The following is a 23,930-nucleotide window of genomic DNA, read 5'->3' on the forward strand; positions in this document are numbered from 1 at the left end:
TCCTCAAACCTCATGAATGTAACTTTAATACGAGTGTTACCCATGGGTATGACTGCACACTTTTAATATACAAAAATAAGTTGGGTTTTGTTTTTGTTTGTTTTTGTTTGCTGTGATGATTGGTCATAACGAACATCTACCTAGGTTATGCAAATAAAGCTAAGAAGTGAGTGATGGTGCTGTGTAGTCATGTGATCGGTCTTAATATTCACTCAATATTAAAGCTAAAGTTTGGAGGTAAGAATCTGCTAAGAGAGCGAAGCTCGGCCATTGTTTAGACGTAACAGGTAACGCCGGATTCCAGCGCTGCTGCTTGCTTTTTCAAAATGGGCATCTTCTTTTGTCCTCCTTCATTTTTCAAGTGCTTGGATTCTCTGGTTTGGTTTGGGTTTGTTTGTATGAATCACCCATAACTCTACATGCTAATGAGATTCTGTCTAGACGTGTTTACAACATGGACTGGCATCTGGGTATTCCCGTCACCATGGCAATGAGAGGCCAAAAACCAAGACAACCCGGCCCCTGCTTAACAAACCTCTTGACTGGTTTAGACTCCTCTTAACCAGTTAATCCATAAATATGGCTCATCTTAGTTCCTACATGTCAGAGGAAAACAGAGCATTCCATTTTTTCTCCCTCAGAAACAAGTGAGTCACTAAAACACAGCTGCACATGTGTGGAACACATTAACACACTTTGTTGAAATATCACTTCAACAATTTGCCACTGTCTCCTAGTTTTTCCCAGGCTCGGAAAGAGAAATCACAAGGAAGGTCTCGGGGCGAGGCAGAGAGGGCAACACAGTCGTTTTTTCTGGCCACGTGCTATGGAGTAATGTGAGATGAACATCTTATCTAATAGTTCAGGAATAGGCTTGGACAAGTGGCATCTGATGCTACGGAAGCCTTCAGGGATGGAATCTCTTAGGAACCATTCTGATCCCGCTGGAACTGAGTTGTAGTCTAGCTCTTGTCTGAGAGTCTTTGTGTGAAGTGTCTTCGTTGTTGTGGAATATCAGAGGTCAGTTCCAGGTCTAATTAAATGTTACAGGGAAAAAAAAAAACTTATGGCAATCTCAGTACAACCACGAGTCACAAGGTCCCACTCAATACACATGTATACTACAAATGTGTGTGTGTGTGTGTGAGAGAGAGAGAGTGCGCGAATTGTGTTGGAGCAGCTGTTTAGAGATAGTCTGAGTTCATTGATCAAACTTACGCAAAGAGACTGTGTGTGTGTGTGTGTGTGTGTGAGTGTGTATGTTTGTGTGATCAACACAGAATAAAAGATTAAGAGACATTTGCAATATGTTTTTATCATTGCACAATGTCAAAATATTACAGATTTTTTTCTTTCATTGTAAAAGCCTGAATGTACATTTGCCAAAACAAAGTTTAAGTACACAAGTATCAACCTCTGCAGTTACAACATTTTGACTGTTAAAGCTACAGACAGACAACACACAGATTAATACTATTTGGATATGTTGCTATGTAACAGCAAATTAACCTAAAACTCTGAAATTCTGAAGTAGGATAAAAAAAAAACAATAACGCTACCTGTGCACAGTGTACCTTAAAGTCAGACCACTAGTGAAATCAGTTATTTATATTTTTACAGTAATTCTGCAGTATTAAAATGACCAATAATTAATAAACTTTCCATTAGGTATAACGTGTAATGGCAGAGAAAAAGAGATTGGCAAAGGGGAGCAAGGGAGGTAGACATAGGGAGTGGAGGGGAGGGAGAGAGAGAGAGAATATTGCTTACAATGCAGAGAGTGAAATACGGTGAGATTGTTAAGTAAAGCTGAAGAATGAGGGCTTTGTCTCACTAGTCTGCTGGTGATATATGGACCTATAAGTGACCTGAGGAAGAAACATTGTACAGAATCAGTGATGAAAGCGCAGGGAGAAAACACATACATTCACACATACACACATGCCTGAGGACAAACATCATCACACACAGAAAACTCAAGAGAAGTTAAAGGAAAGAACCAAAAAAAAAAAAAAAAGATTTAAAACATCACCTTTGAAGCCTACCTTTGAGACATCTTGTGAATCAAATGAAAATGTCCACCAGGAATGAACTGTCATATAACTGAATACAGAGCATCACAGTTGGAGTGTCACGATTCACATTGGATATGATGCGATACAAAAATAGAAGTCTGTTTGTTTATGCAATTCAAAAAAGATAAGCACATGTGTCTTGCTTATGAAATTCAGTCACGTAACACACACCGTCATACAGAGGAGGGAGGGAGAAACGTTAGGGGAACAGAGAAGAAATGATGGGGAAAAAATGCAGGTACAGGGAGAACGAGAGGCAGACAGAGGTAAAAGGTTTCTACCCCCCCCCCCCCCCCACACACACACACACACCCCTGCCACATGAACACTACAATTCAGCCTCATCCACAAATTATGGCAGTAGTTGGACGTGCAAACTTACATTTTCCATATACACGAAATAAACCCACGGACTCATGTTCTGGGGGTGGAGAATCGGTCTACAATAACACAATGTGCCCCAGCTGTAATTTTAAGTGCCTGTCATTAACGATCATACATTACGATGACCTTTCCACATTATCGATCTGAACCCTCACGATGCCACTGTAAACGTTTACGATTTTCAAACGGTCGCTCAAACACTGTGGAATTACAAGTGATGAAGTTAAACCTTTTCAATTCAGAGAGATCTCTTACAGCAGAATGCTATAGCAAAACACAGACTTAGACTATACATTAAAATCTGAAAATCTGATTCAGCTTTTAGTGAACTAAACTATTTTTCTCTGAGGATTAAATATGGCAATAATTAACACTTAAACTCCTTTGCTGCAGCTGTTTTGACTCACTCCTGACCACATAAAACGCTTCAGCGTTTTATGCCAATGGTTTAAAGTGTGTGTGTGTGTGTGTGTGTGTGTGTGTGTGTGCGCGCATGTGTGAGTGTGTGTGTGTGTGTGTGTGTATGCATGTGTGAGTGTGTGCATGTGTGTGAGAGTGAAAGTGAGATAGCACAGAGCTTCATTTCAGTATGAATGAGATTATTATGTTTATATAATCCTTTAGTCAACGCAGCATGATCAGGGTGGAAGGTCTGGGTGCAGCGTAATCAATTTTTCAGTGTTTTTTCTTCCTGTCCCTACAGCACGTAGTACTTATGATTTGTTTTCATAATGTCATTTGCTTTCACAACAGTGCCTTCAACATTTTCACAAAAGAACAACTACGCATCGAAGTCACATTTTCAAACATTTGAAGTCCAGCCTTGTGCTGATGGTGAACATGCATCATGTCTTCAGTTAGACAGATACAAAGGCACTTGTCTGGTCTCACAGCATCATGAAGCAAGTTGTGGTTTAAAAGTAGCAAAGGTGGGATCTGTGATTTGTCTAACTGCTGTTTGATGCTGATTGGTTCTCACTGTAGCATGATGTCTTTGAGATTCTCCTGCAGTATAGTGTCTTTAACGGCATGAAAAACAAAACGGATGTTCTCTGTGTCGACCGCCGTGGTGAAGTGGTGGAAAAGCGGTCTCCCGCGGTTACGCCTCCTCCGATTGAAACACTGCACGAGGAAAGCTTGAACGTCCTCGAGCCTTTTTGGATTGCCTTGAAACTCCGGAAAATGCTTTCGGATGTCGGCCTCGCGCACCTTCTCCACCAGCAGGTCCATCTTATTCAGAAAGAGAATGATGGACACATGGAGGAAGAGTTTGTTGTTGACGATAGTCTCGAAGATATTCATGGACTCGACCAGTCGGTTGGTCTTACGGTCCTCCATGATAACTTGGTCATATTCGCTGGAAGACACCATGAAAAGAATGGACGTGATACCGTCAAAGCACTGGAACCATTTCTGTCTCTGAGAGCGCTGGCCGCCCACGTCCACCATTTTAAATGGAATCTTCCGGAACACAAAGTCATGCTCAACAATGCCTTTGGTGGCTTTACGAGCAAAAAGGATATCCTGGTTGTTTGGTACATAGTTCTATTAAAAAAAAGACAGAGAGAGAGAGAGAGAGAGAGAGAGAAAATGAGAGGATGTGGGGGCATGCACAATATTCTCGGAAATTATTTACTCCCTTGACAGAGATGAAGAAAATGAAATAAACTTAAAATAAACAACACATGAACTGAGCTCTAATTCTCAAACATGATATTCTAATCTAATAATGACTGCACACAGACAAAATTACCGGAGCAATATATAATAACATTTTATATGTCTTTATATTATAATTCTTTAATTCTCAAACATGAAAATATTCTAATCTAATAATGACTGCACACAGACAAAATTACTGGAGCAATATATAATAACATTTTATATGTCTTTACATTATAATTCTTTAATTCTCAAACATGAAAATATTCTAATCTAATAATGACTGCACACAGACAAAATTACTGGAGCAATATATAATAACATTTTATATGTCTTTACATTATAATTCTTTAATTCTCAAACATGAAGATATTCTAATCTAATAATGACTGCACACAGACAAAATTACTGGAGCAATATATAATAACATTTTACATGTCTTTATATTATAATTCTTTATATTATACTTAAGGACAAAAATAATTACATGTAAAACAAAACCAAACAATAGTTTGTGAAAACAGCACAATAAGTAAGTTGACAGATTTGTGGAATACCTCAGAATGAGCCTGCACAGCTGACATCACATCACAGATACACCCTGGTTTTGATTCTAACATCTTAATTCAGTACATTTACTCAGTAAAGAGAAGTGTAATGATTAACATATGACTGGTGACTGTCCGAAAGTGAGCGAAGTGCATATTTTCAAGTGTTTTTACATAAATGATTTCATTGTACTATGACTCATGTTCCCATGTCTTGAAATAGTCAACTCACCGGTTGGCCAATGCGCTGCAGGTTGTCAAGGAAGTACTTCACTGACTCACTCTGGGAGAAAAAAAAAAGACAGAAGAATAACTTCCTGTCATGATGTCACTTCCACTCATGCTGAGGGCTCTAACCCCAAAAACATTCCCTGTCCGAACACATAAACATATCCAGATACACATACAGTACACGCATTTTCCCTCATTACGTTTTAGTCACATTCTCATTTATCATTTGAATGCACACAAAGTTTACAGGCTAAGCAAAACCACAGTGGTGTAAAATGACCAAACAATTAAATGTTAAGCTGAAAACTAAAAATCTAAAAACCAACAGAAATCTATGGAGATAGATGACAGTGTATCCTTGCAACTAAAACGCTTGCTTATAGCAAAACAGAATAATATCCAGAGTAACAAAAGCAGAATACCGCATTCAAACTGTACTCAATCCTAAGATAAATGCTTGTTATTTTAGAGTATGAAGCAGTTGAAAACAGTATGTCAAGCAGAGGGATGAAGAGCAGTTGAACTCCTTAGAAACTCTGCTGAAGTGCAGAGGGGAGAGTACTGGTGATCCGTTACTTTACACCACTGGAAACCCACAAATGCTCCCTACATTCTCTCTACAGGAAATGGCTCTGTGTGAGTGTGTGAGTGTGTGTGTGTGTGTGTATGTGTGTAATTCTTTTGGAAGGATAACTGAATCAGACACACACACACACAAAACAGAACCCTCAGCGACTCACACATGACCCAAGACCTTTGTCACGAGGCCAAAAAAGTAGGACTTTGTGGCGGGAGGAGAGGACGGGGATTCCCAGAATTCCCAGGCCGTGGAAAAGAACAATTTGAATAGATGTACAAGCGCTAACACTCAGCCTGGCTTCCTACACATGGCAGAGCAGTGCACGATACATCTCACTGAAACCCAGGCTTTAGTGGCTAATGCTGCTATTATGTGGTGTTTTAGCCTACTCTTAAAATACAAACAAATAAAGGTTACAGTCTTTGCTGTGAAGAAGAATGAGAGAGAGAGAGAGTGAGAGAGAGAGAGAGAGAGAGAGAGAGAGAGAGTTCACAATAGGTAACTCTAAATTTATATTGGACTAATGTTCTTGAAGATCTTCCAAAGTTCTGAACTACCATCCAGTTCCTTTTTTTTTGAGTCTCTGGGACTTGGATGTGTCACCAGCTGCGTTTTCCTGTACGACTGCTGAACTGGACTTTCACAGCTGCTCACAGGGGCCATACTGACTTATGCTGTGATTATGTAATATCTTCATAAGCAGCACATTATCACCCTCTCCATCTCCACTTTGGGAGATTTGGGTGGTGCAATTTCCATAAAAAAATATATAAAACGCAGTATGACATTTAAAAATGTTACCACAAACTGATGCCATTTCATCTGACTTAAAATCAAAGGGAGATTCCCACTTTTCCTCTCTACTGGGGTTTCAGAGGGCAGTCTCTGAACAGTGATACCAAGACAAAGCAGAGATCTGGTGGTGCTCTGTCTTTAACAGTTCCACACTGAGACCATATACACACATATGGTTCAGTTTAAAAGGTATCTGACACACATTTTATGTTTTGTGTGTATGTGTTGTGTGTGTATGTGTGGGGGGGGGGGGTTACACTCATTAAGCTTTTAATTTTCATTTAGTTAACAGACTGGCATATTACTTTTCCATTTAATAGGTTTAATGGAACTGGTGTAATCTGCAGAGAGCAGCTGTCATTTGGAGCTTCTTCAGGGCGTGAATTTTGGTCACCATAGTAACTGCTGCCGCTGTGTCTTTTTTTTCATCTAACATTTGCCCCATTGTTATCACACTGTCAGACTTCAGCAAGACATGGGCATGCCCTGTTCTTCAAGATTATAATATGTCATTGTGACAGACAAAAATGAATCAAAACTCAAAGCAACTCCATGACACACCATAAACTAGCAAATGAAGTCATACCCACCAGCTGAAACTCACTCCTCCTTCCATAGGCCTCCTGTATCCCAGAGTCCCTCCAAAGGGACTCAAGAGCGTGCACGTAGAGCTGAAACGTGCACGGCTCTATATGCATCCCCAAACGGCTCTCGAATGACATCACGAGCATTCCATTTTTCTCATTGACCACATTTTGCCAGGGGATACCCAACTTGTCCCGGGCATCTACCAAAACGCGCATGCCCTACGACACACAAACACAGAGAAGTAATGGTGAGAATTTACAACTATACATCCAATCCGCAAAAAACGAGACAGGCTGTATAACAAATATAAACACAAAATGAGTTCTTTTTTTTTTCATTCAATCTAAATGACATCTTGAAAGTATATACCCCTGCTTTGATGGGGTTGGCCACTCGACTAAACAACGTGGGAGGTTTACCATCGAGAGACCCATAACATGTGTGTGTGCATACACACATGTGGATGTCTACTTTCAGACAGCTACAGATGAAGTCTCTTTGGAATGATTTTATTGGAGAACATTTACATTGGAAGCTACTTCATGAGCACAGAGTATAAGAAGTGTAAATTGGAAGTTAAACTTCAATGAAAACCTCTGTAAAATGCAAGATAAGCGAAACCCACACAATCACACATGCCGAATTTCTTGTGTCAGCCCCCTTTTTCGTTTGAACCTATCAAGAGCAAAATGAAAGGCACAGCAAACTCTCCTGTACTAGAGACATTAATAAACACAATGATTAAATGTCAAAACGCTAATAATGTTGCATTTCTGTGATGTTCTTTGGTGTTCTACAAAATAGTACGGGGAGCCACTTTGGGGAGCCATTTATGGTGGTATACAGAGCAAGTTAAAGGCTCTAATGACTTTCAGTGTCCAGTAGATGGAAAATATTCAGCCACATTTGACCACAGGTTTGAGGTTTACCATAATTTTCCTCATTACTGTAGGTTATGTTCCCATGGTTACTGACTGCATGAAGGCCTCGATTAACTTTATTAGTCCAAGCAGGTAAGGTCACAGCTGGCCTTCAGGCCAATATCTACCCGAAATTCCTCTGGAGGAAGCATATGAGAACATCATGGCTTTTCCCACTGCCAAGAGAGTCACTTGATTTTTAAAGGGGACTTGAGGTCATTTGTTGGGTGTGCAGACAAAAAAAAAAAAAAAAGAAACATGAGAGAGGAAATAAAGTTTCAGTGTGAGAGGGAAAAAGAGATATTTATCTCCAAAAAGTTCAATTCTTTTGCCTGAAACCATACTGACCTCAAATACAATGATTATATAGTGTGAGACATGGCAACACATTTATATATACACACACACACACACACACACACAGTATTATATTTATCACTCATACCAAATCTTCAGAAGGCTTGCGGCAACAGGGCTAAAAACTGATCAGAAGTGAGTACCCAGTGTAGCAACCACAGCCCATGTGCTTGTTTTGATTAAAAAATGAAGAGAGCACATCACATCTACGCTTTGACTGTCATATTAGTTGCTATGAATGTTCTTTTTTTTAAAGCGATTTAGGTTATTAACAAATGATATGGTCCAACATGTGAATGCATTATTAACAGTGAAATGTCATCCATGACTGGGGTATGCTTGTATCTAAAGAAACCGTGTGCCTTTTACATATAGTATACTTTTTGTAGCTTTTACACAGTTAGATTTTCATAATAATAGTACAAATGTATTGATTAATTTATTTAATATCTTTTTTCCCAATATACTCCACGGTTATCTCAAACCGATATTCTATGTCTTAACGTCTTATCAGAGACAAAAACAAAAAACATATTATTTTTGTGGGAAAGTGCAATCATGTGAGTGAACGAGTAAGAGAGAAAAAGAAGCAAAATATGACAATCAAACAGATTGAAGACTAAAACACACCTTGATAGAACGTTTATATAAATGAAAACGACACAGAATTTTTTTGTTACTCAAAATGTGTGAGTTGCAAGTTATGAGAAAGAAGGGGGCGGGGGGTTGCGAGTGGCTGATGGAGGCCTGTTGTGTGGTAGAACGGACGGTGACGACACATTGTGGGGTTTACTCTGTGTTCTGAAAGATCCCCTGCTTCGGAAAAAAATCCCTCTGGTCACACCGACTCTCAAACTACGAAATGACCTTGTTTGAGGGTGTGCTACGTTAAAGAACTGCTGCAGGTTATACAGGCATATTCAGTAAGGGAAAGAATGAAACCGTCAGAGAACCGAGATACAAAAGAAAAGAAAAGAAAAGCATGGTGTACTTGAAATGTCTCTTGTGTCGCAAACTTCACTTTTCTCTGCGTTTCTTTCCTTTTCAAACTGGGGTCTGTGTTTGTTCAACCCATGCAAAGTACCACATAAAAACTTCTTTTTGTACTTTGATCTGAAAATATTATCTTAATGCAAGTTTTTCTGTTATTGTCAACAAATGTGCCCTGAGATCTCACCCCATAGCCAGCTCGATGTGGCCTCATTCTTGATCCCACATCCGGAGAATCGCATTCAAATTTTCTGAAGTAGGAGTAAGAGCTAACAAACTTTGTATTTTAGGCCAAAAGAACGGGCCCTTCCTACCCCAGAGTAGGTTACATCCTGACCACCGTTAGGAACATTTGTCTATGCATATTGGCGATATTTCGACAGTCTCAGTTTCGAGTCTAACTTGTGTGGTTAGACTCCATACTGAGTCGAGAGTCGTCAAAAGTTAAACTGTTTTTTGAATTGTTTGCTAGTTTTACTAACTTAAGCTGATGAATTTGTCAGCTTCGCCAGCTTTTGTTTCCCAGTTTGCTGTGGGACAACGGACAGAGAGGATATGGAAAATGCTCTGTTTACCTTTATGATGTTTTCGAAAATAGTGTCTCTGAAATCAAGCAACGCTTTCTGGTCAAACTCTTTTCCGTTAATAATCCGCATCTGTTTGAGAAAAGTTGATTTGCCACTCTCCCCGGCACCAAGTAATAGGATCTTAACAAGCCGGCGGGTGGCACGTCTTTCCCGGTCAAGCATTGCATCAATCTCCCGGCTTCTTCTCCGCGCTTCTCGTTCCAGGAGTAAGTCTCTGTCCCGGTGCTTCCCTTTGCTACTACCCTGCTCCCGGACTGCTTCTGTCGGAAGAAAGCACCTACTCAGACTGCGTAAGATGCTGGACATGTTTGAGCAAAATTAATCTATAGGTTGCCTCATAAGAAAATCTCGAAAGGTTTCATTCCCATTCCACGCGCCTGCTTGTGGGAAGCTGATCATTTAGGTGTCAACAACGAAATAATTTCTGTACAGTCATTACACTCATATCTTAGCAATGTCCACGAGATAAACTAAGCACAAAGACCTAAACTCAGCAAGTAGACGCCTACTCGAAACTCTTGTCTCATTGTTACCACATTGAAAACCACGACACATAGTGGTGGTCATTCAAACAGAATTTAGATGACTAAAACATCCAAGCGGTTGTCAGCACTACTGCTTGAGGTCAAAATGATGGAGTAAGGGAGCTATTACAAAGCTGGTGCATCGATAAAACGGTAGAAATCTGATTCCACCCGCACTTGCCACTATTTCTACAATGACAGTATAATCACTCCAAAATGCAAGTGAAATTAATAAAGTCGATTTGTCCTCACATTTTTTCAATTAAGAAGTTCGCTAATTACATAACGACGAAATAGTGTAGTAAATAATAGCAGACACGGCCAGTATGTACATAGATAAAAAGGAAGAGTTTATTTATTTAACAGATAACTATAATGATTAATATACTAAATATGAGAAAAATATAATGAACACAATAATATTTACAGAGATTTTTGTCAGTAATTTTTGTCTTTTCAGAGTCATTCCAGAATATCACAAATGTTCGCGCACGTGTGTGTGTGTGTGTGTGTGTGTGTGTGGTTTGGGGGGACGGGGGGGGGGGGGGGGGGGGGGGGGGGGGGGGACGGGACGGGACGGGACGACTGGGGTTCTGATCATTCATGTGGCCTCATAGATCCTATAATGTCTGCATGATGGTCAACATAGGTTCGTGCACGTTAAAACCCTTCAACAAAGCAAGAGATCATGGTGCAACAGTAGATGACAAAATGCCGTGTACTGACACACCATGGTGTCTACGTAATCATTATGCATTTTTTTTCCTAAAATGAATAAACTGTTTGCGATATAACCAAAGATTTTCTGATATCCTACAATTAACACAGTCATCAGGTTACGTAAGAAAAGTAAGTAAAGTCCATTGTCATAATTTAACAAAACTAAATGAATGTAACCACTTAATATTAATTCAGCCAAGATGTAAGTGGTTAACCACTAAATTGTACGAAACGTTCCTCTGGAGTAATTAGAAGACTATTATAAGTCTTATACTTAAGCCTAAAGACAAAAGATGTCACCTCTTGATATGTTTGTATGTGTAAATGAATACTATTGCGCAGGATAGTGCATCTAAACGATACTGTAATATGCTAAGTGTAGAGAGAATGTAGGTTGAATTTGATCGTTTGGCTTTCAATAGGTTCAATACAAAGACGCCTGGTTCTCAAGTGGGGAATTGTGCTTGGACCTTCGTACTTTACAGCCATCACTATAGTGATCATATTGTTTACTTGACGCTAAACGACAGGTTTGTAAGCAACATCGGTGTAATTTGTTTGTTGCTTGATACAACCCGCCAAAAGACGCACAACCGTATTCAAACTTGTCAACTACAACAAACAGCAGTTCTTGTCGTTAACGAGTTTTTTTTTTTGTTTGCCTTTTTTTTCAGGAAGTTGGAACGTTTAGTGCGGCGATGACTGAGCTTGCGTACTAGTTCGCCAGCGACAGTAAGTTATGTCCCTATCACACTAACTTTAATGTGTTATTCATTTATGATTCATTGTGTGCGATATAATGTTAGTAATATAGAATTCGAAAATTTACTAGGGCGGGTGTATTTTGGACTAAGTATTGGATTATGGCGGCTGGTCTGAACTAATGACAACCTTAACACAAACGTTGCTTGACAACAAGCGAGTTAATGCACATCAGCACCAGTTGTTTTACTAGCCTAACCCGTAGATAACTTCCTGATCTTTACCAAGAACGTGTGTAACTCGAAACTGTTGGCTAAATTAGATTACTGTAAATACTGTAAATGTGTTTTATCTCAGATTAGATGTAATTGACATGTGAAAGTGCCCTCACGGAACCTGTCCGAGATGGAGGTTATGCACGGTCCTCCTGAGACATTTCAAGGCACTCTGAACAGAAAGAACCGTCTACCGTTGGGTCAGCTGATAGAGGACACCAGAGAGAGCGTTCATGTCCCTCATCACCCTCTGGAAACTAGTACGATTTGGCTTGTTTTGCTAATTTTTTCACACGGATTTTCCACCCTGATGGTACAAAAGCAGCACCTGAATTTCAGTTTAATATCTAGTGGTCTAAGTGAGCTGTAGCTTACTTTATTGGTCCTCCTAACTTAATCCATAGGTCTACACAGCAAATAACCACAGGTGACAGCCATTTATTCCAATGACTTTTTGGATTTGGGTAATTTCAACTTCATCTTTGTTGGTTAATTAGATCGTTTCATGACTGACACAAGCGAAGTACTATAAAAGTACAGGATACGATGTTAATATTTTACTCTATTTCTTCCTCATTTTTACAGGGATTTATACCAAACTAAAGGGCAACAGTGTACTTCAGGTTGAACCGTCTGAGCTCCACTTCAGTGGTTTTAAACTTGGAGAGGTTTATCAAAAAGTCTTGGTAAGCAATCATTTCTGAAGGTAACAGGCCTTGCGTCCCCCCCCCCCCCCCCCCCCCCCCAACCAAATACAAAATACCCATTTTATTTATTTATTTTTTTACTTGTTTATTTATTTCTTTGAAAAGTAGTGCTTATTCTAACGAAGGTAACTACTTACATGATTTTTGTATTTTATGGTCACAGTTTATTTACTGAGCGTACCAGTTAAGGCTCTGTGTCACATTTTTCCCCTAATGTGTTCAAACCAGATGGATTGCTAGCTGGTGTTTAGCCTACATATCATTATGCTTGTTGATGGTGGAATCATTGCATTCTGCACACAGGTATGATGTCACTGCATCAGTTTGATTGCTGTTATTCTCCACATGTTTGTTATCCATCCACAGAAACTCATCAATGTCTCCTCAGAGGTGACCAACGTCCACATTCTCCCAACGCAAACCAAGTACTTTCAAACTGAGTATTCGAAAAAGGTAGTGTTCTTTTTTTTTGGAATTGTTGTATAGCTACAAATGCTTCAATAAAACATATACATCACTATATTAGAAGGATTCATTTGGTTAAAGGGTATTCATTAATGTGGCACTAAAAATATGACCATGTATGGTTTTCACTGCAGAATCGGCTTGTTCCAGGACTCTGTTACACAGTGGTTGTGCACTTTTGCCCCGACGAATGGCGCTACTTCTACGACAGCATTCGACTTCACTGCAAGGTTCATGATTTTCTTTTCATTTTGTGGAGTTCTGTGCTTTCAACATAGCAAAGATGCCACTCATGAGTTGGCTTTTGATAAGTGGATCAAGGTGTGACTTTCCAGAAAATATGGTGTGTTACACTTCAGGGACAGGCTACCCACTCTGGCACTGGCGAATCCCTGAGTGTGTAGGTCTCTGCTCTAATCCTACATAAATAAACTTGATTTAATTAATTTAAGGTTGTTATGGGCCTCTGAAGTGTAGCGCCATGTTTATTAGATTTTGATCTGATCAGAGTCCTGCAGAAGAGTGGCTGGTGTGGTGATAAGGTTGGTTGTCCCACAAAAGAAAAGATGGACCACAAATGTTCAGTGATGTTAAATGTACTGTCCATCTTTGTCATGGCTTTTAATCTAATGGCATGTGACTGTTTGAATGTCAGGGAGAAGAAAACCTCATAGTCCCTGTCCATGCATACCCCGTTATTGGTGATCTTCACATTCCCTCTCATATCAGTCTTCCATCTGTTCCACTGGGTCAAAGGTGAGGCTGATTCACAGAGCTGCCGCTCTGTATCCTGCTGATCAGAGTTGCACAATGAACCGATGATTCGCCACCTCTCTGACTTTTTGCCTTTGACACAAATTAGATGATTAATAACCATTGTAATTAAAGATCGTACCATTGGAATTACCCTTATCTCTTTAAAACCACTCAGTTCCTAGATGCATGGCGGCACGGTGGCGCAGTGGATAGCGCTGTCGCCTCACAGCAAGAAGGTCTCGGGTTCAATTCCCGGCCGGGCGGCCAGAGTCCTTTCTGTGTGGAGTTTGCATGTTCTCCCCGTGTCTGCGTGGGTTTCCTCCGGGAGCTCCGGTTTCCTCCCACAGTCCAAAGACATGCAGGTTAGGTGAATTGGAGACACTAAATTGTCCCTAGGTATGATTGTGAGTGTGATTGTCTGTGTGTCTGCCCTGCGATGGACTGGCGACCTGTCCAGGGTGTTTCCCCGCCTTTCGCCCTGTGACCGCTGGGATAGGCTCCAGCAACCCCCGCGACCCTAGTTAGGATAAGCGGCTTAGATAGTGAGTGAGTGAGTGAGTGAGTTCCTAGATGCTTGCTTAGAATCATTGTGTTTCCTTTTTCTCTCTTTTTTTTTTTTTGGAATGGTGTAGCTTTGTCCATGTGATTCCCCTGAACTGCAGCTGTCCCATAGACTTTGAGTTCCAGGTTCATTGTCTTCGGGCACACAAGGCTTTCTCTGTCCACCCACTGTCAGGTACTGTAACTCAGTCAGCCTAACGCTGCTCCCCTGAATACACAGCAGCACTCAATCATACTGCTGCACAGCCCGTGAGGCACTTCACTGCAGCAGGTGGTTCTCACTGGTGCAACCCAAGAAAAACACTGCCAGTCAGTTTTTAAACATGAGTGAAACACCAGAAACGTTTTCCTATTCCCTCGAAAACTTTTACAATTGACCAGATGCAGAATTCATTGCATGGCCTGGCCAATCAGAGTATGCAACTTAAAATGATCTTTATTTATGTGGTGAGAACACAGTAAGAGTCTTAACTACACAGATTTGTACCAATATCTTGATTGATCTGGTGGCAGGACATGTCCTCTACTGCAACAGAATATGGAATAAAAGAAAAATTCATAGCACTTGCTTTTTTTTCGTGTATATAAGTGCTTAAACCATATTCAGTGGACGTCTGGTCAAAGACTGTGAACCTGTGTTCTGCATCATAGCTTACACCAATAATATGTAATTTGGTTTTATATTACAGATGAATTAACATGAAAGCTCAGCTAAAAAAGTTAAGCAGTTATCATTATTTAAGGTATTTGGGTCAGTGAATGGTGTGCAGTGCATAGGTTTTCAAAATGACCGTTCCTAACATTGTTCTGTTGATTTGTATTGCGCTGACAGGAATCATACCAGCCAATGGGAAGGCAGACATCACAGTCACATTCAGACCGCTCCAGTATGGCACACATGAAATCACTTTTCAGGTGGTCATCTCTCAGTTCAACTCCAAACCCTTTGTCTGCACTCTTACCGGACTCTGCTCTCCCTGTCTGGTCCTCAGGTACACAAAGCTACTCTGAGATAAAGAGCTGTTTTTTCTACTAATTGTCCATAAAATGGAAGATGTTGAGATGTTTTTGTGACTCAGCCAACAGGAATGCAAAGAGGAGAATATCAGTGTGCTGGGTGAAGATAAGAGTGTTCTTACATCAGTGTCTGTCGGCACAAAGCCGAAGCACAGATCAGTGCGAACCCTCAAAAAGGTATGAAAAGTGAACATTAATGAAAGAGAATATTAATTAGACACTGGGGGCTTTCACAGCGAGATCTTTGGCTGAGGGATGGGGATAGTGTAATGCATTTTGCAGATTCCTTATACCAGAGATACATTTAAGGGCTATGTGCATTTCTATATTATGGGGTTTTTTTTGTATCATATTAAAATGTTTACAGAAACAGTGACATGCAAGAGTTTATTGGACAGGATCCAACATTTGCTGTTTTCTTATAATATGAGGTCTGTCTGTTTTCCTTTTGGAATGAGTTTTTTTTGGTATCATTTGTCTTTGCTTCACTGTGTTACAAGGCTGCAAAGGAACAGAGAGACAGTGATGTGCCATGTCTACAGAGCGCTGCAGATGTGTGTAGTCCTGCAGGACTGGCCAAAATGCTCATTAAGCAGGATGACAAAATGACCTTCAAGGACCTCAGAGAAGGTATTTAAGATATCATCACCGGCAATGCTGTATGTGCATGTGGTAATGATTTTGTGAGAATGACAATTGTCAAATGTCATGTTCACATTCAAAATCGATTGCCCTCAACACATTTTCTGAAGTCACAAGTTTCTGTTGGCTGGGGTTAGTGCCGCAAACAAGAAGTCATCCAGGCAAATTTAAATATATAAATGTAAAGCATATTAGCAGATTACAGTTCAGTAAGAGATTAGTAAGTGATGGTAAGAGATAGTGAGAGAGTTATGGTTTGGGTCACCAAAACGTAAGATAACTGATGTATCTGGCTGCTGCTAGTTTATCAAAATCATATCATTTTTCTTTTGAAAGTCCTAGTAACTTTGTATTTATGTTTTGTTTTTGTTGTTTAAGCCATGTCTCAAACCAAGATGGGACTCCAGACAAGACAAGTGAAAGAAGCTGTTTTTGAAAATCGAGTGCGACAGGATGCTCAGGAGGAGAGATGGTCTGTTTATTCTACTCTGCTTGATTCACATGACATTCATGCTGAAGTCAAATCATTTAGAGTTTCTCTAATAGATTCTACAGGCTACTGTTCCTGAAGTTGGTGAGACACAATGTGCTTTGTTAGATGTACAAAGGTATGGCTATAATGAGAATACCAACGGCAGGTTGGCCTATTAGCCAGTTCACAAGGACCGCTGAAATACAACCTTGTATTAAAGACTAATGTGACCACTTCATGCATATTAGTTGAAGCAATGTCATTGTTTTAAATGCAATAACACACTTTCATAAGGCTTTGTCGTATGTTGCTTTGGTTTCCGCCCAAGTCTAAACACTTGGTATAGGTTTATATTGCACTGCATCTCAAATTTAAATTCTTTACAAAGTGATGTAGCTGATGCTCTGTGCCAGCAATCTCCCACATGAAATGGTGAAGACAAATAAAGAGTGTAAATTTGGTAGAAAAAAAGACATCTGTAAGACAATAATTTATTTACTTATTTATTTATTTTTAATTAAGGCAAGTTCACCTGGATTTTTGTTCCACACAAAGGAAGCTGCAGATTTTAGAGGAACAGGAACAAGCCAATTCTGACTACATGGTAAGACTCACATGGATCTATGTGCATCTCACACACACACACAGATACACACACAAGAAAGGACCCCTGTCAGATATGTTATCAGAGAACTCATCTGTGCTGATTGTACCATTCAAAGCTACTGCTCATGAATAAATGTTAGCCTCAGGCTGATTTGTCATTTTCCTGTCAAGCTGAAGTTGTTGGCTGTTAGCAGTTTGACTTTGATGTGATGTGCCTTTGAAACCATCACTGTAGCAGCTTTAACTCCATGACAGTGATAAAATGATGTGACCATGGTCAGGAAGAGTGCAAGTGTGAAACAGGTAAAGCTGTGAAGATGCAACCCCCTTTCACACAGACTACTGTGTCAATGCAGCTGTAAGCCCTGCACTTCTCCTGTCCCACAACTTACGTGTAGCTTGTACATTTTTAGAGCTGGTGAACTTACCAAGAATCATGATTCATTTTGAAATGAGTTGCGTTTTGAATTGCAAATCCTGAAACTGAGCTAGGACTAGGCTTAATCGTTGTCAGAGACAACAAGCCTCCACTGTTTCACTGTTTTTTGTTTTGTTTTTTTTTATTTTTCGTTTTTTTAAATCTGAAAATGTTTTTTATTTGCAGAAAGGCAGGTTTTAAATAAAAACCACTTATTTGTGACCAGCGTATATCTTGGCTCCCCACAGATGTCACAGATCAGTTTTTGTTTTATTTACAGTGGTGGCAGGTGTTTGCCTTGTTTTAAATGTGTGTCTGGGTTTCAGATGAGGAGAGGAGACCGTGGAAAAGAGGAGGACTTCACCAGAGCACGGTCCGAGAGCTCGGCAAGGCGATTCCTGCATAACGCCGAACAGGTAGAGTTCACCTTTTATAAACATTAACGTCAATGCCCCTTAAAAAAGCCACACTGTAGTTCAAATGGGCATATTTACAACCACTCAATGAATTGTATGAGTTATGGGGACACAGTGTGGGTCTCTCTGGGCTGTTAGTTTATGGGGTTGTATTGTGTCATTGTTAGACATGGAATGGTGGTTAGTTTCCATCTGTTGGTGTTGCAGTTGAGATGTGATGTGGTGACCAGATGGAGGTAGTCTTAGTGAGCTTTTTAATGTTGGATGAATTGTCTTCCATTATTTATGCTTTTTTGACAGTGATGGGCTTCTTCGCTGGATGGTTAGAGGCAATTTTCACAATTGTTTTGCACATGTGCTTTCTCGTCTTTGATAGGAAGTGAAACCAGCTTTACTTTATGACAGTTTTATGAATGCAGTCTGCAAATGTTACGTAGGTAGCAGACAAACAGTTCTTACTGAGCCCGAATGAGTTGAGTTTGCATGGGAAGCACAGACTCCGTTGGCTTTTCCTTTCTTTATTTTTTAAGTATTGGTAAAGTATTAGTGCCAGAGTTTGAGCTGTGGTGGAATTGTTGGGACTGTTTCCATAAATATCACCAAAGAATGAGATACTGAGCTGCAGTAATGATGCATTTGACAATGGGGTCTGTAGAATTGAATAGGTTCTTAAAACGGTTCCTCAACAGAACTGATGTTTTAGGTCCAGTGTAAAAATGGTGCTGCCAAAACAAAAACATGCACAAATAATGAAAACACACACCAGAGGAAACATTTAAACAGTGTGTCGCCAATTTTGACTTGAGTTCCACAGAATTATTAATACCTAAACAGTAGTATTATGATCTCATTGGTCATTTTTGTAAGGCTACTTATTTCTGATTGGCCAGCTGAATCTCTCTCTCTGTGTACACACAGCACCAGCTAATACACACAGAAGGTTCATCTTATTCTGTATGAGAATGTATGTTTCAGTTCACATAATTAACATAATTACCATTTATTACTGAAAACAGCATCTCTGTCAACTACCAGTGATCACTTTTTCATTCATTATTTAAAGGTTTTGACTTACTGTTGAGGAAAAATCTCACCAGGGCACCAAGAGAAAACAGTGAAAGTCACACTGAAGGGAGATGCTAATGTGTAAGATTGTGTTTGCCTTACAGCCGCCGGAACGCGCCTCTGCATCACACGTCTATTCCAACAGCCATCTGGAGATCAGACAGAGAGTTACACAGCTGTTTCAGCAGGCTAGTCGAAAGGTGACACCTTACATCTGTAAATATCCTTGTGAACACAAAGCAAACATCTCATTGTGTGTCTGCGCTTAACACAAAATAATGACATTGCATGCCTTGTGTTTCAGGTTGTTCTCCAATGCCGCAGGAACAAAAGACTCTTACCCCTGAGGGCGTTAACTGATAACATGAAGAAACTGTCTAGAGGGGGAAAGCTTTCTGGTACGTAACCTCGACGTTAATTGACTGGGCATTGATGGCACATTTGACAACTGTGGTCACTATTGATTAGAGCTGAGTAGTCCAACACCTGACCAACAGGTGCTTTCTGACTAAGCATGTTCAATGCATCATTTGTCTCAGAGGTGAACGGGTCTGTCTGTCCACTGAAGTTGTGTGGAGAAAACCTGCAACCTTTCACTTTTCCCACCTTCTCTTCACCTGATGAGTTGGATGAACTTGTGAGTACTGATGTTAAGACTAAGATATGTATAGTGCACACGTCTGACTGTGCTATTTTAGTATTAAATATCTGCACTGGGCGTTGTCATGGAGATCGGTTAAGCTGTCTCTATGAATGAACTACAGTTGTGTGCTTTAAAGTGAATTTGCAATTCACATATGGTGCTGGTGCAATCCAGCAATCTTACAGAAAAGTGATCTATGGATGTGAAGTCGACTCTTATGTGATGCTACATCGAAGGAATCAAGAATTAAAGTTAAAAAAAGTAATAAATGACCAAATGTGCTGATTCACATGGGGAAGTTATCTTCACATGGGTGTATTGTCATAGTGCAGACGGTCTAACATGTGGGCAGCTGTACTAAACAGGGATACAGACCACAGCAGTGATGTCCCATCAGATTTCAGAAACGACATATTTTAATCCAGTTTTCTGGCTAGTTAGACTGGAATTAGCCTTGATTGTGGCTTTGTACCTGATTCATCACGCACTGTTTTATGTTTTGAGAGAGAAATGCCTTTTATCCCTTTTTTTCCCCCAAACAATAGTCTGTCAGGACTCTTGGACCTGTCCCTGTGCAACCTACCAAAACTGAGATGACACCATGCGCCCCTGTTTTCAGTCTGAAGGTACATGACTTACCTGCCTCTCCAGAGACATAAATATACCCAGATTTCTGTTTAAATGTCAGAGTGTCATGTCATAGTCAGAGCACTTAACTGTCTCTCTCTTGTAGGTGCCTCAGCATTACAGGCTGATGAGGTATCAACCAGTCAACCCTTTTGAAGCAGCAGTAACTTTGTTTCCTCCTGTCCCATCAGTCACTCTACGCTCTGGGGCACAGGTAATCATGGTGACTGTAAATGGTGGCCGTAGGGACCTTAATGTAGTCTAAAGTCAAAATGTCTAACATTTGTTTGGCTGTATATTGGCAGGTATTTCCAAAATGCCTTGGTGGACGAGTAATTTAGTGATTATAATTAATATAGTGTTTTTGAGTTACCAAGTGTTTGTTACACATCTGAATATTAGTTCACAATTCTGAACACTGCCCTCAAATCAACAAGTTCATTGCTTTCACAAAATGTCCTGATTTTCAGTCGCTTCATATATGCACATCTATTGTAGAACATTTAACGGATTTCATGAGCTAATCTTGTCATCATCAAGCCTTTAAACAGACCAATTAGGATTTGTTAGTTTAGCAGTAGAGCAAGTCTGTCAAATGACTGAGTACTTAAAGTGTACATACAGTATAAATTGCTGTTAAAAGATTCGTTCTGTTGTAGGATGAGCTGTGGCCGTCTGTCGGCTGCGTTGAGGATGGGTCCACTGAGGTGGGGGTGGAGGGGCAGAAAGACGACCAGGCACTGCAGCAGAACCGTGCTCCCACACTGACCTTCACTGCCCCCACCGCTCTATCCAAACCCCCCCAGGCTCATCCACTCAGGATATTTGTAAAGATACATCTTGATACATTATCTTTTTCCATGTTTTTACTCTTACCTTTATGAAATTATGGTTCATAATGTTAAAGATGAACTGTGGTAGACATAATGCCACAGGTTAATGTTTAGAAAATCTGTATAAAACAAAATGTAAGTGGAGGTATGCCATGGTATAAGAATACACCAGATCTGATCATTTGCATGAAACAGAATAGCACCTGGAACAATGGGGTAAAAATGCCAATTTTACAAAACACCTTAAAAAAGCTTCAATTTGATTGGCCTGAGTCTTCAAGAGCAAAGCTCATGACTCACACACAAAACAGGTGAGGTTATGTCTTAAACATCAGACAGGGGCTTAGAACCGTAATTTTTCTCTTCAGCTTCTTAAATTTAGACACTTTAAATTTAAACTTAAATTACAAATATAAAAGAATAGAAGTATATTGGTAACCAACCAGTAACTATACAGATGAATTAGTTCCATGGCATTCCTTTTCTTTGGTAGGTTATAAGGTAAATGACTAGATAAAGGGGTTTCATTGTGCTTTGCTGATGTTGAGAAGCTTCTGATTGGTTACTCTATATGTGTTTATAGAACCCAGCTCCAGGTGTTCATGCCTTTAAACAAACCATGTCTTACCTGGAATGCAACTTGGACTTCCACCTGTGCCCTCTCCCAAAGTACACCATCTCAAAAAGTGAGGTCGCATGCGTGTACACTCCAAGTACTCAGAAGAAGTTTCTGGACCGAAAAGTAAGCTTGTCTTTACCTCTCTCTCAGCCAAAGATGGAATGTGACTTTCTGGCTGTAGGTTGCTGGTTTGAAAGTTTTATTATATAAAGACAGCAAGCAATGATGTCTTAAAATACATGAGCTAATGACAGAGTTACTACTTTAGTATTGTTTATAATTAATGGTAAAGGTTTACTCTGTTGGAGAAAAGAGGTTGACGTCAGTAACTGTAGTCTTTAACTGGGATTTGTCTGTTTGGTTGTAATTTTGTACTGTACTCAGTTAACTGTAGTTGTAAGTATATGTTCAATATGAAGAATGCTCATTCCATTCCAAATGCAGGATATCATCAAAGGAGTTATGACTTGGAAAAAGTTTCCATCTCCTGCTCTCTATGCTCTGTCTAATACATCAACACTAAGCAGCAACGTTGACCAGCAGCTTCCTCGCATGTAAGGACAATCGCATGAATGTTCTGTTGTACTGAAAGTCCCTATTAAATGTAAGTCCACCTGAGAATGTTTTATAAATGGTTATGAGCCTTTCCATGCAGTAGAATATCAAGGGTGGTGTACAGCTCTGTTGTTTGTTTTTGATCAGTTTTAAAACTGATGTCATAATTACTTTTTTTTTTTTTTCGTTCGGAGCTAATGTTGCAGCCTGAGAAAAGGTTGCTTATATGACATTTTCCTCAGTATTTTAGGATCAGTTTAGCCACTGAATTAGGTTTTAGTGATTTTTCATTGGTTTTTAAGTGGTTGGTATAGAGCGCTGCAGTGTATACAGGATTTAGCTGCAGACATACACAGATTCAGCTGTCCGTGGCCCTGAATGTCTGGACGGATCAGTTGTTTTTGATGAAAACAAAGCAATCATTTTCAAAGGGCTATTTTTTTTGTCTTCTTTGTTTCAGGTCAGATCCTTTCAACACGGACATACTGCCCTCTCTGGCCCCAGCTCCACTTGCAGACCTGCCTGAGGACATAAGAGTGGAGATTCAGGATGAGCAGTAAGCTTTAAAACACAACGTTGTCAAGGAGATAAACAGTTCACTTTGATACAGAGGCTAAAATCCTTGCCCTCAGACCATCTCATAATCTCAGTTTCAGATTATGTCTTTACTTCAACACAAGACATGGATGATTTTGAAGAGAAACACAAGCTTTCTTCTGCCAGTCTTGTCATGTTAGCTCTGTTGTAACCGGTTATGAAAAGTTGTTATTGGAAATGTCATTTTGCTATGAAAGGGTTGTTCTCTGGACTTGAGAAATTTGGTTTTGTAGTCCTAAAATGGTCTGATTTTCCAAATGATTTAGGAAAGAGAATCATAATTGTTTTATTATTTGTTCCCTGGTGTTTTTTTAAACCATTATTTAATGCTCTTTATTCTATGATATTCATCAAGGCTGTTAATTGGGCTAAATCAGACGTAGCAGAATAGGCCCTCTAAATTCACTTTGACCATTTGAAGGTCTGTTTTTTTTGTTTGTTTGTTTGTTTGTTTTTTTGGCAGACCAGAGCATGTGGAATTGAGCAGTTTGAATTCCTTTTAACAGGTGTGAAAACAAGGCGGTCTGTCTGACACCTGAAATGATAAGAGCTGAGTTTACCCTCCTTGAGGCTTCATCACAGACTCCACTGAAAGAAGAGACAGGTAGAGACGGAAGGTAGGTTTATTCATTTATTTATTCATTCATTTTTCACTCTTTTTGTATTGCTAGATCAAAACAGACACAGAGTAAACTCAACTTTCACCCTCTTAAATACTTGAACAGAAAATGAACTGATTTCTGCTATGTCAGATTTACTACAAAATGAGGGTCTAATCCCCACACTTAAATTATTATTGTTGTTGTTGCTGAAGAAGTAGAAGTAGTTGTTAATATTATTTTAGTTTATACACTATCTTCTGTAATTTTTTGTAATTCTTTTTATAATTCTTCTGTATGTATGCATATCAATTAAAGTGCCAGCATTGTTTCATAGTTGTACACACCTAATAAAGACTTGTGAGTGGACATCGGTGGTTTTGGTCTCAGAAGT

General features: G+C 39.7%; 2 protein-coding genes across 3 annotated transcripts; one reads left to right on the forward strand and one right to left on the reverse strand.

Annotated features, from left to right (window-relative positions):
• Nucleotides 1-3,421: 3,421 nt before the first annotated feature.
• LOC115816883 (guanine nucleotide-binding protein subunit alpha-12) lies at nucleotides 3,422-10,023 on the reverse strand. 2 transcript variants are annotated; one of them, XM_030780048.1, is made up of 4 exons: nucleotides 9,706-10,023; nucleotides 6,866-7,081; nucleotides 4,902-4,952; nucleotides 3,422-4,004 (listed from the first exon to the last, which is right to left on the reverse strand). In XM_030780048.1, the coding sequence occupies exons 1-4, from the start codon at nucleotides 10,021-10,023 to the stop codon at nucleotides 3,435-3,437; spliced, it is 1,155 nt and encodes a 384-aa protein (XP_030635908.1). In that variant the 3' UTR covers nucleotides 3,422-3,434. The 2 variants fall into 2 exon arrangements, with proteins under 2 accessions (XP_030635908.1, XP_030635909.1); XM_030780049.1 differs by lacking the exon at nucleotides 4,902-4,952.
• Nucleotides 10,024-12,068: 2,045 nt separating this feature from the next.
• On the forward strand, nucleotides 12,069-22,900 carry cfap221 (cilia and flagella associated protein 221). The gene is made up of 21 exons (XM_030779054.1): nucleotides 12,069-12,198; nucleotides 12,524-12,624; nucleotides 13,012-13,098; nucleotides 13,245-13,340; nucleotides 13,766-13,866; nucleotides 14,499-14,602; nucleotides 15,260-15,419; nucleotides 15,507-15,621; nucleotides 15,945-16,074; nucleotides 16,465-16,558; nucleotides 17,081-17,162; nucleotides 17,909-17,998; nucleotides 19,168-19,263; nucleotides 19,368-19,461; nucleotides 19,603-19,700; nucleotides 20,252-20,332; nucleotides 20,440-20,547; nucleotides 20,993-21,160; nucleotides 21,750-21,908; nucleotides 22,230-22,339; nucleotides 22,801-22,900. Exons 1-21 carry the CDS (start codon nucleotides 12,069-12,071, stop codon nucleotides 22,898-22,900), a joined length of 2,304 nt encoding a protein of 767 aa, XP_030634914.1.
• Nucleotides 22,901-23,930: the final 1,030 nt, after the last annotated feature.

The sequence above is a fragment of the Chanos chanos genome, chromosome 7 (assembly GCF_902362185.1).
Source record: "Chanos chanos chromosome 7, fChaCha1.1, whole genome shotgun sequence".
In the NCBI taxonomy this organism is placed as follows: Eukaryota; Metazoa; Chordata; class Actinopteri; order Gonorynchiformes; family Chanidae; genus Chanos; species Chanos chanos.